This window comes from Homalodisca vitripennis, chromosome 1 (assembly GCF_021130785.1).
Source record: "Homalodisca vitripennis isolate AUS2020 chromosome 1, UT_GWSS_2.1, whole genome shotgun sequence".
Taxonomy (NCBI): Eukaryota; Metazoa; Arthropoda; class Insecta; order Hemiptera; family Cicadellidae; genus Homalodisca; species Homalodisca vitripennis.
In genome coordinates this window covers 140,032,499-140,051,928 of record NC_060207.1, presented here as the reverse complement: position 1 = coordinate 140,051,928, position 19,430 = coordinate 140,032,499, and the positions used below count along the sequence as shown (strand labels likewise).

Below are 19,430 nucleotides of genomic sequence, written 5' to 3'. Positions count from 1 at the left end.
TATATATATATATATATATAGATGTTATTAAGAGATTTCATACTACTTATCACTTTCTGCTCTTTATCCTAATATTTGTTTTATTAAGGCAACAATTTAAAAATTAGATTTAAAATTTTCTAAATAAATTATGGAAACTACTATTATTGAATGATAAAAGATTACAAGTAATGTAACAGATTCCATTCAATACTTTAAAGCATTAGTTTTGTTTGTACAATGTCTATTATTTATAAAGTATACCAACCATTATGGTCAATGTCTTGAATATAATAGCATTATGGGCTTGAATATAATGCAGTTTTTTTAGCTAAAGCTAATTACTCATGTACGATTAACTTGCTTTGTACATTCTACAAAATAGTTTTTGGAATATGAACAATCCATATTTTTAAACACTATGGTTTGCCATCTTTAATTGTTCTGGTTCCCATCTCGTTGAAACATTGTTCATACAATAACATTTTTTAAATGTAACGACCTGATTGGCCTTGCTGTGGCGCCAACATCTCTAGTCAACAACTGTTAACCTGTTGACTGAAATTTACTCTCCTTATCAAGTCCAAAATTTGCAAAATTTCACCTAGACGTTTCGAAGTGAACTTAAAAACTGATAGTTATGCCACCAGCTCTATAACTCTAAGAACGAAGATCTCCAAAAACTGTTTAGAATGTATTGTTGAAACATGAGAGATTTCTGTTGTGTTGTCTAGATGGAGGGGTGCAGAGTGTGGCCTGCAGAGACGATAGCAGAGTACACTGAACAGCTGTGGTTGGCCGTGAAACAGGATACACTGCCACCTCGAGACACTCAGATAGCAGACTGTGCTGCACAAGCTCTAGAGGCCCTGGTTTGTGCAACACCAGCAGATAACCTGACACCCCTCCTCACCTCTCTCATCCGCAGTGAGTAGAGATTGCTTAGATACCATTAACTATTTTATCCGAATATTACATTTAGGGTCCGAGTCAATTATACCCACATCTCACCAACCACTGCAATATATTAATTGAAATAATATTTTCATTCATAATTGATTACTGAAAACAATATTTTATTCATATAAATTATTTTGTTTGTTTTATATCTATATGTAGTTGGTTTGTTATGATCGAATATTGTCTTTATTCATTTTTTCATTCATTCAATTTATACATTACATAACAACTGAGTTGTACATGATTCAAATAAATATCATAGCAACGTATGAATTGTCATCACACTAATAAGAACTTATAGACTAGAATAAAGATACACTTACAAGTGTCATTGTTTCTCTTTTGAATTTACTTTTTAAATGACATGTCACATGATAGGGGTTGCAATTTGAAAATTTAAAAACCCCCTCTACCCCCTTTGAAAAGGGGATGGAAATATTTTATCCTTCAAAAATCCCCAAAGAATATTTTAATAGCATTAGTATTTTACATGCTATGAAAAATACTACCATGCTTGGCATGGTGAAGATTTTACATTGATATTCCGTTTGGAATATATCCAGGCATATCAGGACTTAATTTATACCCTGTATGTATATATTTGTTATACAGCTAAAAAGTAATCAACAATGAAGTATTATTGTATAATTCTTTTATAACACTGAAGAGATTTTGTTTTACTTTTACCATTATAAGTAATGTAAACTGGTTCAATAAAATCAAGGTTTATAAATTATATTATCAAGGTATTAACCCTTTAACTGCCATGGTCCTGGCGAGCACTGGACTTAATTACATACTAAGACCCCCCAGCACTGAGTACTTTAGGAGTTTTTGACAAAACACGTTAAACACCTTATTTAAAGTTTAATAAATAGAGTAAACAATTAATAATGTTTACAAACTTTTAAAATAATGTCAATTTGTCAAATAATTACAACATATTACCACTATTACACAACATATTACCACTATTACACAACTATCTACGAATAGACATTGGGGAACACCTCACAAAATATCAATGTTACCATTTCCGAATTCGTGTATGACATACGAATCAAAGCACGTGGTGTCCAAGTAGTTTGAGCAATGTCCTCAAGATTGCACCTCTAACTGGACAGCTATCTTTTAGACATTTCTAATTTAATAGAACACCAAGTAACACAAAATAACAGCTGATACAACAAAAATAAAACAACTGATATGAAAACGAGTAGGGGTGTGGCGTTTTTTTCACATAACTACAGTTGCACAGCATATCTCAGGAGTGGCAGTTGTTTAACTAGAGTTGCCTGATATATTTCAGGCTTGGCGGTTAAAGGGGTAAAATGATTTTCTGGAAATCCTAGAGCTAGAACTAATGACACATGCTGAATAAAAACATAGATATTCATGGACACTGTTGAACCAAGTCAAAGAATTCTGTCATGTCGTACACAGGGTGGTCTGCAAGCCAGTATCTTAGGTTCTCCTGGAGTTTGTTGCCATTGAAACATCGAAGTGATTCTGGAAAAGCATTGTGGAATTTATGTCGAATGTAGGATCTTTCATACAATGCTTTGTGATGGAGGGTAGGATGTATTGTGATGCATGTCTGGTGTTGTGTGTATATACACTACTTCCTGTAGGTAGCTCCATCTCATCGATATGCAGAACACCAGCTAATACATAATACATAGAGTGCAATGACTGTTAGCATCCTGAGAGATTTAAATGACTCTCTGCAGCTGTCCATTGGACTGAGATCTGCCAGCACTCTTATGGCTCTCTTTTGAAGGCCAAGAATTCGCTGTAGGTTATCTTGTCGTTCCTCCCCAGACCATTTGGCCAGACCACTCTACAAGTGAGTAATATACTGTCTTCGCTGCATTTAGATCACCAATCTATTTAGTTCTTCTCATAACGTAAATCCCAGTACTTATTTTATTGGCTATATTGTTTATGTGATCAGTCCAGCTAAGATTGGTGTCTATTGTAACACCCAGCATTTTGATAATTTTTCCATTGAGAAAAGATTAGAATGCTTGGAAAGATTAATAAAATAAAAGAATTGTACTGAAACGACTGATAACAGAAAATGTATAAATTAAAAACAGCCAATACAGTTGTGTTAGTTGAACCACCTAGAACTTTCAAATCGTAAGAATTGGGGCCCAGTTATATATTTGGGTAGGGTACGATAAGCGGACCCGGTTTTTTTATATCGAAATTGACAACCGATATTAGATATTACTTAATCATAACCATCAATATAATCAATCGATACTGATTAATTATTTTGAACAATTAACTTAAATAATCTATATCAACAGCTGTAAACACTTTCAAATAATACATAAGGTAATATTACAATTTTAGATAAGTAACATTTGATTATTAAAAATGGCAGTCAATTTTAGAAAACTACACGACGTTGCTTTGAAAGATAAGACATGTGTTTCGTGGCTTCAACATGTTGGACTGGTACCGAAAAACCCATTATGTGAAATTTGTGGGAAAGAAACAACTGTAACTGTGAAAGGAGCAAATATGGTCGTCTTCAGTTTTCCTAACTTTGGTTATAATAATTTGTTTGATCACTGTAAATATTAAATTCATATTTTAATTAAAACATATGATTGCTATTGAGGACTATAAATACTTTTATATTGATTTATAGTCTAGGATTTGAGATGCGAATATTAGGTATCGATGATTACATTCTTCGATATAAATAACCAGGTCCGCTTATCGTACCCTACCCATATATTTAAGGACAGCGTAGGTATAAACAAACTAAAAGTTGCAAATGCTGGATATGGACTGACCGAAGAAAAATAAAACTTTGAACTTTGTGATACATTCTTTAAAACAGTTGATGAAACCTTTCTATTAAAAAAATTCCTTTAAATTCCTTTTTATTTTAAATGATAATTTGGTTTATGTTCAAGTAAAACGGAATCATTACTTATCAGAGTGAATTACCTGCTACAAAAATTAATTTTTTATAGGGAGGGACCTGAATGTAGATACTGTTAATTGATAACAATAATAATCTAAGACTGAAAAACTTATTTTCTTAATCAGAGTTCATTTTTTACAACAAGTTCAACCATGCACGAGGGTCAAAATGAATAACAATCCATTGTAAAACTGCTGTGTTATTTAAATTTCTCTTACCAATGATCTTTGGACTTCTGTCCCAAGTTAATATTTTATTTAAGGAATGGATAATTACTTCAATTTTTGTATTCAATCTATGGACTGTAATATCAGATTAAAATATCAATTTTTGTTCAATTACCAGTTTGGTCCACTTAAATTGTGTATTTGAAATACTGAGACTGTTTACTGTGTAGGCTGTGAAGGGTTCCTGTCTGATGTACAACTGAGTCTGTTTGAGCCGTCCTCTCGTCTCCTGTTGGTTGCAATGCAGGCTTCTCTTGCTGCATGTACCTTTATTTCTAACAGGGTAAGCAACTCACTTTAATTTTGTTAATTCTTTTGCAAGTTTAGCCAGTGTGTAGAAAGTAAATACTATTGAACTAGTTTCCAACTGTCATAGTTCTGATTTCTTCTTTCTACTGTAGTAGCTACATTAAACTACTTGTACTGCATTTGATTTTGTATATTCATAAAAATGCTAACCAATTTAGAATCATTGCTGGTTTTCTCTGTAATAATACGAGAAATAAAAGCTCATTGAGAATAAAACAATTTAGTTATACCATCTCACCAAAAATTACATGTATATCACAACTAAACTTTATAATTCAGTGCCTATTCTTATCAGAGGGAAAATTTAAAAATAAGATGAAACAATTTTTAATCTCTGAATACAAAGTAGATGATTTTTATGATATTTGTTGGAAACTGTATAGTCCTACGTAGTTGGTTTAAATTGTTCCTTACCAAATGTACATGGTAATTGTAAGATTTAGTTTTAAGTATTTAATTGACAGTTTGTCCTTGCATTGTAACAATGTTTAATATGACAGTAAAATTTGGATTCTAATCACTGTATTAGCAAAATACACTCTGAGGTTTAAACAAGAGTAAGAACATAAAAACTTGATCAGACACTGAATTCATCGAAAGTTAAATATAATAAAACTCAAGAAACTTTGCAATGCCAAGAGATACAAATTGGTGCCAAAAATGTAATCTGAATTTAAATCACAGCAGTCTTTTGTAGGATTTCCATTTGTTAGATTGTGTATACAAAATTAACCTAATGCTAGTACTTGAAGAACAGTTTCTTGATAACTTCACCAAATATGAATCCCTGAACCCAAAACAACCCCCAATCCCCATTTTATAATATATATATAACAATATAATGAGGTATGCAATATAATGAGGTTTTTAGGAACAATAACTGTCCCACATAAGTTTAAACATGGTACAAAAATAGATTTTATAAATATCTTGGCTAAGTTCATTCACCAGCTTGATGCCTTAACGTTTCAATATAGTGTCCATTCAAACTTTACAAAAATGCTCAACTGTTATGAACTTCATTTGACTGAGCCAGTACAACTATTTTGATTTATCTATATAAAATAAGTTTTTGCATATCTTGATTTCTCTGGTACAGTTAAACAACTATAGTTGTTGATTACAACGTTTTAATTGAAAAGCTAGGTAAAAAAGGAGTAACAGAAAAAGAAGACTGTTGGATTTCTTCCCGTCTAAGCAATAAATTTCAAAAGAATTAACCCATTGAGGAAGAAATTATCCTAGCCTCTCTAGGACTGAATGTTTGAATTTATTTTGGTAAAAATGCATGCTTGTACTAAAATATTAATAGAATGAGTTTAGGTAAAGATAAATTAGTCCATTTTAAGGACATTTTAGTCTATTTTTGATTGCTAAACAATAGTGTTTTTGCTTTCTCCAAATAATTTTTTTTCAATTTTTTTTGTATGTATTTACAATTTATTTAGTAAGAAAAACAAAAATCAAAAGCAACTGTCAATATTCTATTACTTTTTTTGTTTATCTGTTTCAATAATTTTTTATTCAATATAATATTAATATTTTTACACGGAAAACCAGTCTTTTATTGGATTACTTAATTATAAAGCATAATAACAAAACAAAAATTCACTTACATGTGTTCACTTTTTGATGCTTTTATGACAAATATGACTAAACCAGATTTTTATTGGATTACTTAATTATAAAGCATAATAACAAAACAAAAATTCACTTACATGTGTTCACTTTTTGATGCTTTTATGACAAGCTCCTGAATTAGTTGTCTGGGAGATGAGATAAAACTGTTTGTTACATTCAATTGTTATTATTAAAATAATAATTAAAATAAACTATTTATATTACACACAATAACCATTCATTTACTTTTTATAATTCACTTTTGTGTTAGTCTTTGATATCTCAATATCACTGTCGAAGTATCTATCTACTTCTGAAGTACGCAAATTATCTTATTCCATGAGGTAGATGAAGAACTAAAAACTCATTCAACAACTATAAATAGCTAAACACTAAACATTGAGAACACGATACATAAAATGTATGCAGAACATTGAAGTGACGGAAATTGAGCATATGGCAAAATGTAAACAATAGCAAAACAAGCTATTAGTTTTGATTCCAGTGTGCAAACATAACAAATTGAAACAGAATGATTGCTCATAAGGATGCAAGACGGCACAAAACAACGATCTAGTGGAAAAACAAATAAATATGTGATTGTTAGCGTCTAGCGCAACGAGTCCCGCTTAGGCGCAAAGAGTGATGCTCGGGCAAGTTCCCAATGGGTTAAAATTTATTAAAAACAGTTGGAACTATACATTCACTTTGTATGTATAGGAGTGCCGATGGCCGAGTGATCTAAGACGTTGGACTTCGAGTCTGAGTTAGAGATGGCACAGGTTCGAATCCTGTCTGTGACCCTTGCACTTTTTATCAGTATCATGGACCTTGTACTGTATCGACTCTCCCCTTTATTCTGTTTTATAAGATCCTCGCACAGGCCAGTGGCCCATGAGAACGGGCAGAATAAGGCTTACAAAAAAGAAAAACTTTGGAAATGTGTTAATTATGGAGTGCCGCAGTGGTTGATATTGGATCCTTGGCAATTTTTTTATACATCTACATTAATGATTGATTAGGTGTTTGTGTTAGGTGATTGTATGGAGTTTTTCAATATGCAGGACAATATGTTGATTCTCTGCAAAAAGTTCAAGTTCTTTATTGAGCATGTTGACAAAGTTAACAATGCATATGCCAAGTCAATACAATAAAACGTTAAATCAAAACAATCATTCTAAACTTTATTTTATCAAGAATTATCATTCAAAAAATGATTTACAGAATAATATGCCTTTTCAGTAAGAAACAGCCTCAAATTCCTCCTAAAAACATTGTGACTGTACCAACTTTAAGCTTAATGGCAGTCTATTAAATAAAATCACTGCAGAATATTTCAAATGTTTCTTATAAAACGAGGTGGAGTGTGGGGGGATCTTCATAATGCATCTGGGATTACTTCTCGTACCGTACAAAAAGCTCTAGTTGGTAATGACAGGTGGCTGCCAAAGGATGTATGACTAAAATATTTTTTCATGCTATTAATTGTGCATGATGAAGGACAAGGCGTCTCCTTTTTGACTGTTATCATTTCTGGTTTGTGATGCTTGGCTAGTATAAGTTATCTTTCTGGTTTTTTACAGTGTTGTCCTATTTTAAGTGGAAAAAGTGAATTACTTGGACTTAAATGCCACTGTGCTTGTTAACAGTGTAGAATAGCTATGAATAGATAGACTAGAGCAGTTCATATTTTAACAGACAGTTTTTATCTTAGGGAGAATCTGAATATCACTGTCAGACTACAGACTCTACTTCTCATGAATATGTAAAGTTAAAGTTAAAGGTATTTTCTTACCATCCACATCCTTTCCTAAGGTGTGTGTGTTGCTGTGAAAATCTGCTGCTTCTACACACAAGCTCCTTAGATGAAGAGACGAATCGAAGTCGAAACAGAAAATTCGCAAATATGTCAAAAGCGTTAGCTTACAGAATAAGTTTGCATTGACTTTTGTCTTTGACTTTGTAAAAAACACTTAGCAGCACCAGTTGTTCAAGGCTTTCCAAGTTCCATGGCTACTTCGCCATGCTGATGAGTTCTGAAAATAGAACGAAAACAGGATCATACGCAAACTGGGTCATAAATCATTTCCCCATTTTGCAAGACACTTTGTCCAGGCGACAAGGCTTTGTCACAAAGAGATCGTTTACCCTTTTGGGGTCCGAAAACTTGCAGAGCCTGGTTACCCTTTTTGGATCCGTTACTCCATGACAGCCAAAACGCTTTTGGATTGTGTGTCAATGCAAACTTATTCTTTGAGCTAACGCTCTTGACATATTTGTGGATTTTCTGTTTCGTCTTTGATTCATCTCTTCAGCTAAGGAGTTTTCTCTTCAGATTTTCGTTGCAACACACACACCTTAGGACAGGATGTGGATGATAAGAAAATACCTTTTACCTAAACTAATACCGCATGCCTTACCGTCTTTGACTTTGTAAAAAATAAATGTAAAGTTTGTTCACATTGAAATCATCTGCCACCCAACAAAACAAAATGGAGGTAAATTGTTAATATGAAACTTTTACTCATGTTATTCAGAGTTTCCACTGAACTCGTGGTAATCACATGAATTAAACTTAGTGATATTGTGTGTGTGTATCACAATGGCAGCAGTTTTACGAGATTTTGACTGGACTGCGGCATATGACCTTTATTTGACATTGAAGAAGGTGACCATAAGCTTGGTAGTCAATAAAAGAAACAATGATGATTTTATGTAGCATTGACACTTACGTGATAAAGTTGCTGTGAAGTTGGGCTACATACTGCAATACATATCACAGTGTCCTGTCATTAAAGCTAGCTAGCTCTGTCTAAGAAGTTTATTGCTAAGGCCAACAACATCATACTTTCTTCATACAAGATCTTTGGCATGGGATTTGTCATCTCAGCCAAGCACGTTGGCTTGTTGGGAGAGATGGTTGCTGCATGGTGTGAGGTCAGACTTTGAGTCAAGTTAAAGCTAGCGCAGTTTAATAAGTATCCTTTATATCAACTCCTTTTTTTTTTTGTAATAACCTCACACAGGCTAGTTTCTATTGGGAATGTGCAGAACAAGACGAAGAAGCGTGCAAAATTCTTGTTACTTTGGACGTTGGTTATTTAGGTGAAATAAATGATTGTCAGAGCTGCAGGACCTTGTGAAGTTACATTGTTTGTCCACCTGTCACATGTGTTTGGAAGTTAAGTAAATTATACAGCATTCAGTATTGTGTCCATCATTCAATTTATATTTATATCTTTACTCACTTTCATTTCCTTTGTTCTTGGCAATGTAAAAACTTACTTGAATTGGAGACAAAGAGATCAGTCAGTCATATGGTTTTGCGGTGGGTTTTCTCTTGATTGATCATATTAAAGTTGAGAAATACAATTATTATATTCTTGATGTGCTACAGTTGATTCAAGGGTTATTTAAAACAAATGTGATTTTACAGTTTCTGCCTGGATTTGTGTCTCTGCTCCAAGTAACTCCAGAGTCTTCGAAGGTTTTGGTGTTAAATAAACTGACATCCTTCATACAAGTTTGTCTGGACATTGGTCTGGATTTTGATTGTAAGTACAAATTTATTTTAATTGTTATTTAACTGTTTTATTATTACTTTTTATATAGTTGATTTAATTTATTGTGAATTTTAAGGAAGTAAAATAAATTCTTTATTGTGTTTTATTGACAGAGGAATGCAGATTTAAGATATTTGGATCGTATCCCTTTTTTAAAACGTGACTTATTTTGAAAATAAATTTTGATGGATTGATTTAGCCTGTATATGTTCAAGATCAATCATAGCTTTTTCTATACGGTTTTTTCTAAAACAAACCATAAGATAATTTGCAAAGTTATGTCTCTATAATATATACCTCTTACGAGCAACTGACTAGACTCTTGAGATTTGACATGTAGGTTACGTGAGCCTTGAGCATGAACCACCAGAAAACTAATCCTTTAACAATTACAAAAATGAATATTAATGTAAAGTACTTAAGTAGAATATTATATAAAGGAAACAGTTTCATGTTTTATATGTACTCGTATCTTTAATTTTTGTAAAAAGTTTAGAGTATGAGGCTCTATTAACAAAAAGTTTAAATAAAAAATATTGTAAAATATTCTCTGTAGCTCAGTTGGAAGAGATACAAGAAAGAAAATTTTATATACTCTCAAATCGCTATTTTCATTTTGTCAAGGTTCATAAATATAACCAAGTAGTGAATTTTTAAATTTTAAAGGCCATGACATTGGAAGGAAATGGTGCACCAATCTGGCCAAGATATGTATAAAATCATTTTTGTATCAAGTTTGAGCTTGTTTCAGCATTTCTTTCCCCATTTCTTGGTGACAGCAAAATTCTTATTTAAATGTAATCGATATATTGAAAACCGTTCAAGGTATAAGAAATTTTAACTACACAAAGCCCAGGAAAAGTTATAAGCATTCCATTTCATTTAAAGTTTTTCTTTAGGTTTGTAATTAATCGAGTTGTGAATTTTGAGTGGCCGCCATATTGGAACGAAGTTTTATACACAGCTCTTTACTAAACTTATTTATTAGAAATTAAATTTATTTTATTTATAAGACCCATTTTTTTTAACAGTTTTCAATTTTTTGTGCTTTTGGGACAGGTTTTGTTTTTATTACTGGTGGTTTTGAGCTCTGGAAATCAAGTTTGGTGAAGTTATGCAGTAATTTTCAGTAAGGGCTTATGAGACAATTTTCAATAGGCTGATATTTTTTTATTCATAATCCTCCTGAAAGTAATTTTATTGTACTAAACCCATATTAACCCTTCTAACCCTTTCCACTCATATGTCGGACGTCGTCCGACATTGCTATTTTGCCGTTCCACTCGTATGTCGGACGCCATCCAACATTGCAATGACGTCAGCTTTACTTTATTTTTAGCCGGCCTACGATGTTTCCGATTGGTGCTGCGATCGCACGGCATTCTCGGGAACTAATAAATGACAGCTGAACTACGCTTGGTCGGCTGCTGATTTATTTTGCTTTGTCATTGTAGTCACGTTTCCTAACCAATTTTCAGACGCGTTCGCATTAGTGACTCGATATGTCGAGTACCAAGTACATCTTTTCTTTCTGATTCAGAAGTTATTGCTGAATTACAGAATGACCATGATTCAAGTTCTGACGAAGATATGCAAAGTGATTGTGATGAAGTTCTTCCAACACTGGAAAACATAACTGATAGTGACAGTGATAATAGCCTAGACCTAGGCCCAACAGCAAATAGTGGTGGTGGTGATGATGGATTGGACAACAGTTGGTCTGTTTATCAAGGACCTGATTTTCCTCATTTTCCTTACACTTTGTTAGGTGGATATAAGGAGCCAAATGTAAATAAACCTGTGAGTATTTCAGACTTTTTTCACTTGATGTTTACTATCGAACTTTTGAATGACATTGTTGCTGAAACAAATTGTTACGCACAAGTGAAAATAAACAATCTGAGACCCCTAAAAGCTAGATCTATCTGGAACACTTGGAAAAATGTTTCTCTGGAAGAAATAAAGGCTTCTTTAGGAGTCACCCTAAATATGGCACTGAATCCAAAGCCGTCGATCCAAGACTATTTTTCTTCTGAGTGGGTATTTTACCAGCCGTTTTTTGTGAATGTTTTCTCAAGGGAAAGGTTTTTACAAATATTTTGGTGCTTTCATGTATCTCCTCCAAATCCTAATATGAACAATAGAACCAGGGCTGATAAAGTAAAGAATGTTGTAACCTATTTACAAGCTCGCTTCAGAGAATATTTTGTTCCACTTTATGAATGTAGTGTAGATGAAAGCACCGTGGCTTTCAAGGGTAGAGTGGAATTCAAATGTTACAATCCACAAAAACCAACCAAATGGGGTTTGAAAGTTTTTGTAATCAGTGATTCAAGATCGGGATATGTTCATAGTTTTGAACCTTATTACGGTTCATTTACAACTGAATCATTAGTTCTCCCAGATCTACCATTCACTTCTAGAATTGTATTGCATTTGGCAGAAAAATTAGTATCTGGTGACAATGCAGGATCTGGTTTTCATATATTTACAGATCGATACTACACAAGCTTACAACTTTCAGAGAAATTAAAAAAAAATGAATATTCATTTAACTGGAACAGTGATGACTAATCGAAAGGGCTTGCCCTACATCATAAAAAAAGGCAAACTAAAATTGAAAAAATATGAAACTAAGACCTATTGTCATACAAACAACACTTTAGTTTTAGCTTGGCGGGATAAGCGTGATGTAGTAATGTTGAGTAATTTCTACAACAATGATACTGAAACCATCTCAAGAAGAGGCAAGGATCATCAAATAAACATACAAAAGCCAACAGTTATCTGTCAGTATAACAAATATATGGGTGGCGTGGACCAAGCAGACCACTATATTGCTTCCTACAAATTTTCCCGTAAATCTATGAAGTGGTGGAGAAAGCTATTCTTCTGGATGTTGGAAGTGGCAATAGTAAATAGCTTTCTCTTGTTCAACATGAATAAACAAAACCATGGAGAAAAAACAATTCAACACAGAAATATCAGAGAAATCCTCATCACTGAACTTGTAGGCCATGTCCGTAACCCTATGAGTTTGAAGCGGGGTCGTCCTTCATCAATAGAAAAATAAGAAAGGCTAAACAAACACCCTCACTTTCTTACAACTCATCCAACAAAAAAACTACAGACTGTGCTTTTTGTAGCAATAGAAAGGTGCCAGGAGGAAGAAAGGAAACACTTTACTATTGTAAAACCAGTTCAAAAAATCCTGGTCTTCATCCTGCAGAGTGTTTTGAACGATACCATACCATGCTAAAATATAAAACTTATTAGTGTAAGTATCAAATTTTATATCTCTATAATATAAATTAGAAATAAAATAAAATGATTATACAATATAATAATGTATATACTTTATTGACTTCCAGTTTGCTAAAAATGGGTTTTTACTGAAAATATGCTAAAATAAATACGAGCTGAGGGGGCAGACTAGTGAAAAAAATCCGAGTGGAAAGGGTTAATACCGTGACCACTTCTGAAAGTCATATGCCTAAAGTGCCAGCCTATTATTTGTAAATTTGCAGACTTTTGGGAGAAAAATTCTAAAAAAATTACTCAACCAATTTACTTAATTATTTTTACGTTTTTTGGCAAATACTTTAGAAACATAATACATATCCTTACATATTTGTTTGAAAAATCAAAAAATATAAAACATATTAAGAACAAAAAAATTTTGCTTTTTGAAATAGTAAGTTTGAAACAAATATTGTCCTATATAAATTTTTTTACATATACCTAATAAAAAACCATGCAAATCTAAGTAAATAACATACATAATATTGTTATTCACATAGAAAGTAAACATGATGGTGTTGTGTAAGCTAAAGTAAATTGTTCTTAACCCATTGCGGATCGTGAAAACGGCGCGCGCGCGGGCCTTAGAGTACGAATTAATCCGTATTGCAACGCAGCACCCGCAGTGTTTGCACGCCTACCTGCCTGCTTAGCGCGCTCGCTAATTATACATGTTTTGTTTGTTTATGTTGTTATTTATGTTATATAAACATTATACAGATCATATTAGACAAGTATATTATACTAGAAGTATATTCATAAATATCCTCGGAAGCACTACTTTGAGCGTTTTTATTGATATTGAAATGATGTTGAAATAGAGTTTCCACATCCGGTGGTGTCCCAGGAACAATGTCTGAAATAGTCTGAACATCTGAATCATGGTCAATAGCCCGCTCGTCACTGTCAACATTAGTATCCGCGTAATTATGAAAACGTGGACAAATACGCGTGATAGAACCGTCTCCATCCTCAATAACACTATCGATATCACTTTCATCACTTCCACTTTCTAATAATAGTCTATCCAATTCAGATGATCGTAAATTGTCACCCATTTTATTTACGTACACGCACACGAGGCAAAGGAAAATAGAACGCCACGACTGTACGCCTCAGACAAACAATTTGTCGCAAATAATAACGTTATTGACCGATAACGAGGGGAGTATTTGTGGACGAGTATCAGAGATAAGATAGGAAGCCAGTCCAGGAAAACTGACTATAAATATCTCCGAGGCTTATAACAGCGATAAGCGTTCAAAACAAATGAGTCATCCGTACCACGTCATCCGCATGAGGGTCACGTCATTGTGCTTTTGGTCCACGCCTCGCTCCGCGTCACCCTCACGTCGTTGATCCGCAATGGGTTAAAATTGCAAGCATTCAGGAAAAGTCATTGTAAAATAGCTGTTTAATTATTTTCATATTTAATGTGTTATTTTTTATAAACTACTAACTAATACCCAAAATTAAAATAACTTTTTTTGTATAAAATACTAGCACTTGCTCATGTCTTTGCACATGATTTCCGATTGAATAACAGGTAGTCATAGGAATGTCCTGTTTAAAAGGATTAATAAACACTCCTGAAAATAAGTGACAGAGTAACCTGATCCGCTTCAGAATAATTGGACTTTAATTTCAAAGGGCTGTTTGGGTTCCTGAAGTCGGGCATTGTTAAAGTTTTTATGAGTTCCAATGAAATACACAAATTTCTGTGTAACATTCCTTAATATTTATTTAAATTAATAGCTTCAACTATTTCATTAAACTTAAAATATTTTGAGACACAGTGAAGGAATACTAAATCCATAATAAACTTAGTGATAGCACTTATGCTGTAATATGATGAAGCCAAATAACAATTTTGGTTCAAAAGTAGATATGTTTATGGTATTTATTATTTCAGTGTTTATTGTTAAGAGTTTCTAAAGCTAAACAAAATGGCCATGTTTCTTATGTGTGAAGCGTCATTGAGTATGTAAGGAAGCATTTCTGGTTCAAATCAATTATATTTCAAACACCATAGTAGAGTTTGCTATGCTGCCACGATCAAAGAAATATCTGCTTTTAGCCCTTTGTAATCTTCTCCCAGTCTATGTTATTCCCGGTGCCTTAGCAGTGTTTTCATTGTTACTCTAATCAAGAAATATATACATATGTCGGTCTAAAAAGTCTATTTCTGACCATTGTAATCTGCTTCTGGTGTTATAGTAGTGTTTATCTTATTGTCATAATCAAGAATACACACACAGTCACACATACATGTGTGTGTGTGTTCAAGTTCAAAAATTCTTTATTCAGAAAACACAATACAATCATTTTACAGGTATAATCCTCCCAATGCACCTAACAGAGCGTGTGGGAGAGCAGTTGGTAATGTACACAAATGGTGTTAAATACTTTTCTTTTTGTCCTTGACTACAGACTGCTCGCTTTAAATAAATTAATGCCATCAGGTCCTCAAGCCATGAGCAGGTCTACAAGAAAATGTTGTTATATAGATAATCAATTGTTAACTAGTAAATATATTAAAACTAAATAATTATAACAGGGTGTCAGGCAGTTATATATTAAATTCAATCCTAGCAGTCGGCTTTAAATGAGTTCAAAGTTATCTACACTTAAAGAGTACTAAATAATTTAACAAATTCAACAAAAATATATGAAAGTTCAACAGTCAGTAAACTCTCTAAATAAGACAACAGATAATACAACATAACTATATAACAAAATTTTCAACACACAAAACTTAAAGTTACCGTAACACCAACAATTACTATGTGGTAGGATGTTTATGTACCAGGCAATGAACTTTTAAAATTATATAAAAGTCAATAAACTATAGTACATAATAAATAACAAATTTGATAAATAATAATAAATTAATTATTAATAATAGTAATAAATAAATAATAAACTAAAGATAATAAATAATCAAAGAATTGAACGCACAATATTGAATAAAAACACCTTACTTTTAATAAATACCAATCTTTGATCATTTACTATCTTGTAGGGTTTTTACATATTCTAAAACTTTCAACTTTACTCTAGATTTTTTGTCAAAAATAACACTTTATGTAACAGGCAATACACTTTTTAAACGATATAACAGACAATAAACTATAGTACATAATAAATAACAAATCTGTGTCTGTGTGTCCTGTATTTCACTCCTAAGTAGTTTCACTCAAACTCAAATTATCCGGTTGTAAATTGTCCTGTGTATTTAATTTTGCAGTGAAGTTGAAATTAAAACAAAACAGAAAAATCAGAAACCTGATTTTAGTTTGGCTTTCCAAAACCTATTGAATTAGGAAACCAATAAAATATATACAATACTTAAAAATTTATCAACAATATAATTTATCTAAATATTTTTAGGGAACCTTTTGTTCAATGTATGTTGTAAGTTGTTTTTTAATGGAAAACGGGTGAATTTTGTTCACAAATGTTCTGTGGTTAAAGTTTAATTTTGATAGAATTCCTGTATATACTAGTCATATATTGTCATGGACCAGTGGCAAAATGACATTAGAACATGTTGTAAGAAGCAGGAGGAGAGGTGTGGAGTAGCTTGTATACCGAGCTAGGACAGTGTGCAAGTCAGGGCTCGTATACTAGTCATATATTGTCATGGACCAGTGGCAAAATGACATTAGAACATGTTGTAAGAAGCAGGAGGAGAGGTGTGGAGTAGCTTGTATACCGAGCTAGGACAGTGTGCAAGTCAGGGCTCGTATACTAGTCATATATTGTCATGGACCAGTGGCAAAATGACATTAGAACATGTTGTAAGAAGCAGGAGGAGAGGTGTGGAGTAGCTTGTATACCGAGCTAGGACAGTGTGCAAGTCAGGGCTCGTATACTAGTCATATATTGTCATGGACCAGTGGCAAAATGACATTAGAACATGTTGTAAGAAGCAGGAGGAGAGGTGTGGAGTAGCTTGTATACCGAGCTAGGACAGTGTGCAAGTCAGGGCTCGGGAGAGACTCAGCAAGCTGCGTATGCTGCGCTAGCTCTGGTGGCTGGACACCTGGATGGCAGCTGTCGCACCAAACTGTACCCGGCAATACTGGCTGTCATCACTAAACACCAGGCAGGGGTTCTCAGGTACAGTACAACCATTCTCAGGGTAGATTTATTTTGTTTTACAATGTGCATGTTATGATTGTTTGATAATTGTTGTGTTATGTTAGTGATTACGGATTGAAATTTGATAACAGCTTTTTACTATTAATTTTATAATTAATTTCTACAATGGTAAAAATCATTGAATGTAAAAACTGTTAATGATACATGCCATCAAAATTCCACAAGAGATTTTAGGTGTTATGTTTTAAACCATTGATAGTTTGGTTATTATCAAATATTAGCTAATTGTTATCATTGCACTAAACTTACAGAAAAATGTTTTTACCTTTCAGAACTGCATGTTCCAAGTTCCTACAGGCTCTAGCTCTTGTTTATGCAGATGAAGTCTTCATACATGTAGTCAACTATTTAACAGTAGAAGGTATGGATTTATTGTTTATACTCAGATTGATTGTAATCTAAGTTATTTTTTATGAAAAACATTAACCTGTTAGGATCGGATGAAAAAATTATATTTTCTATAAAGGTATAACATTATCTTCTATTTAAAAACTACATGTTTGTGAATCTTGCATATTGTAGAGGGTTTAGATATTGTTAATGTTCTAATATTTCTTAATGTTCACGTTACCAAAGTGTTCTCGAAGAACAATATCCATGTACACCCATAAACGCATTTCTATTAAGAGTAAACCATAAATTAAAATTTATTACAATATTTATTTTTTTTAAACTAAAAATCAAGAAAATTACTAAACAACAAGACGAGATAATTTCACTACTGCAGATAGAATATTATGGAAGTGTAATAATGAATTGTTCTAATGTTACCATAAAGTTTCATGTAAAATAGTGTATACATAAATATCTCTGGTTTATTAGTTCATCAGTACAACTATACAGTTTTAAAGGTGGATTTAAAAATATAGAGATACATGGAAATGATTTCAATTTTTTTTAGCATTTCGACCAACTTTTTTGTATTAGTGCCATGTCAAAAGATCTAAAAGGTTCCTTCTAAAATTTAACATTAAGTTTGTAAAATTGTATTATGTTGCAGGCAGTGAAGAAGACTTGAAGGTAACAGAGAACAAGTTTGAGGCAGTCTGTCAGTTGACAGTTGCTGAAAGATTCCATCTAGTTTTGGAACAACAGTTTACAACGTTGGTGTCAAATGGGGCTACCTACGCTTCAGTGGCTATCTCGTGTTTGAGGTATGTTCACTATAACAAAATATTTTAGTTATTTTTATTTTTGTAAGTTTACAAAAGGTTTTGAAAAAATATATATGTATTTGTTGTTATCAGATGTGAATTCAATTTGAACTCAGCACTCCAAATTTGCTTACATTTCTATCTTTGTCTTTCAGGTTATTCTTACACATGTAATGTTATAATGCATTTTTTGTGTAGGATCAAGAAGAGTTGGAGAAACTTAAAAACAATATCACAATTATAGCTGACAATAGACTGATACATCTTAGGTGTCACTATTCAAATTAAAGCATCAAAATATAACAAGAATATTTAAACATTTCTGATGTTTGACTGGTTTTAGAAACATATGCATGTACTAGCCAAAACTACAAGTAACTAGTATAGAAAAATTTTTACAAAATCAGAAACAACAGTCTCGTTATTGAACACTAACAAGATAGGTTCACAACAAAGCTTCTTATTAAAAACATAACATTTGAACTTAAATTGAAATTTGGTAACTGGTGTATATATATCACATACTGTTACACCATATCCTGTGGTAGCGAACATGTTAATAGACTGATGTTTTTTCAAAGTCTGATTGTCTGATTTGTTATTAGTTCTTTTTTATTATTGAGTCACTCATACTCATACATTTACACACTCGATCTATTCCTGGAAAACCTTAAAAAAGCATAATGAATGGAATTTTGTACAAATTTTAATATTTTGTTTTTATTAAAGGAATCTGCTTGAAAAAGAGGAAGTTCAAAGCAACAAAAGCATAATCCAGTTTCTGTTCTCTCAGTCATCAGTGTTACCCTTGTTGATAAAACTGGATAGTGGAGACAATGACCTTTTAAACTCAGCAAAGATTATAAAAATATTAGTTCGCCTACAGAATTCCAGGTAAATTATTACGTTAATTATTATTAGTTTCTTAAAATATTTATGTATGTATATTTACGTTTAAAACTATTGTGTTTTGAGGTGTAGGATATTAAGGACCAAAGCTTTTTAATTATAAAATATACTGGTAGCTGATGTACACAAAACCTATTGGAATACAAACAGTTTTTAAACTTACTAAAGAGAAAGTCTCACATGACCTAATAATACTCCATGTGGAAGGCTTAGATAAGTAGACTAGTTTAGTTGTTGATTATGTAAACTTAACATTCTTTTGTCTTTTAATATTTTACAATCACTATTCAGTTTTCATTAA

The 19,430-nt window shown here is 32.5% G+C and overlaps 1 protein-coding gene across 1 annotated transcript in view; it reads left to right on the top strand.

The window, feature by feature from the left end:
* LOC124372149 (MMS19 nucleotide excision repair protein homolog) overlaps positions 1–19,430 on the top strand; it is a 55,881-nt gene that overhangs the window by 20,007 nt on the left and 16,444 nt on the right. The window contains exons 6-12 of the mRNA XM_046830518.1: positions 714–906; positions 4,281–4,393; positions 9,476–9,593; positions 16,835–17,024; positions 17,339–17,427; positions 18,067–18,220; positions 18,950–19,114. Of these exons, the coding sequence (XP_046686474.1) occupies positions 714–906; positions 4,281–4,393; positions 9,476–9,593; positions 16,835–17,024; positions 17,339–17,427; positions 18,067–18,220; positions 18,950–19,114 (1,022 nt within the window). The remainder of the gene's footprint in view (positions 1–713; positions 907–4,280; positions 4,394–9,475; positions 9,594–16,834; positions 17,025–17,338; positions 17,428–18,066; positions 18,221–18,949; positions 19,115–19,430) is intronic.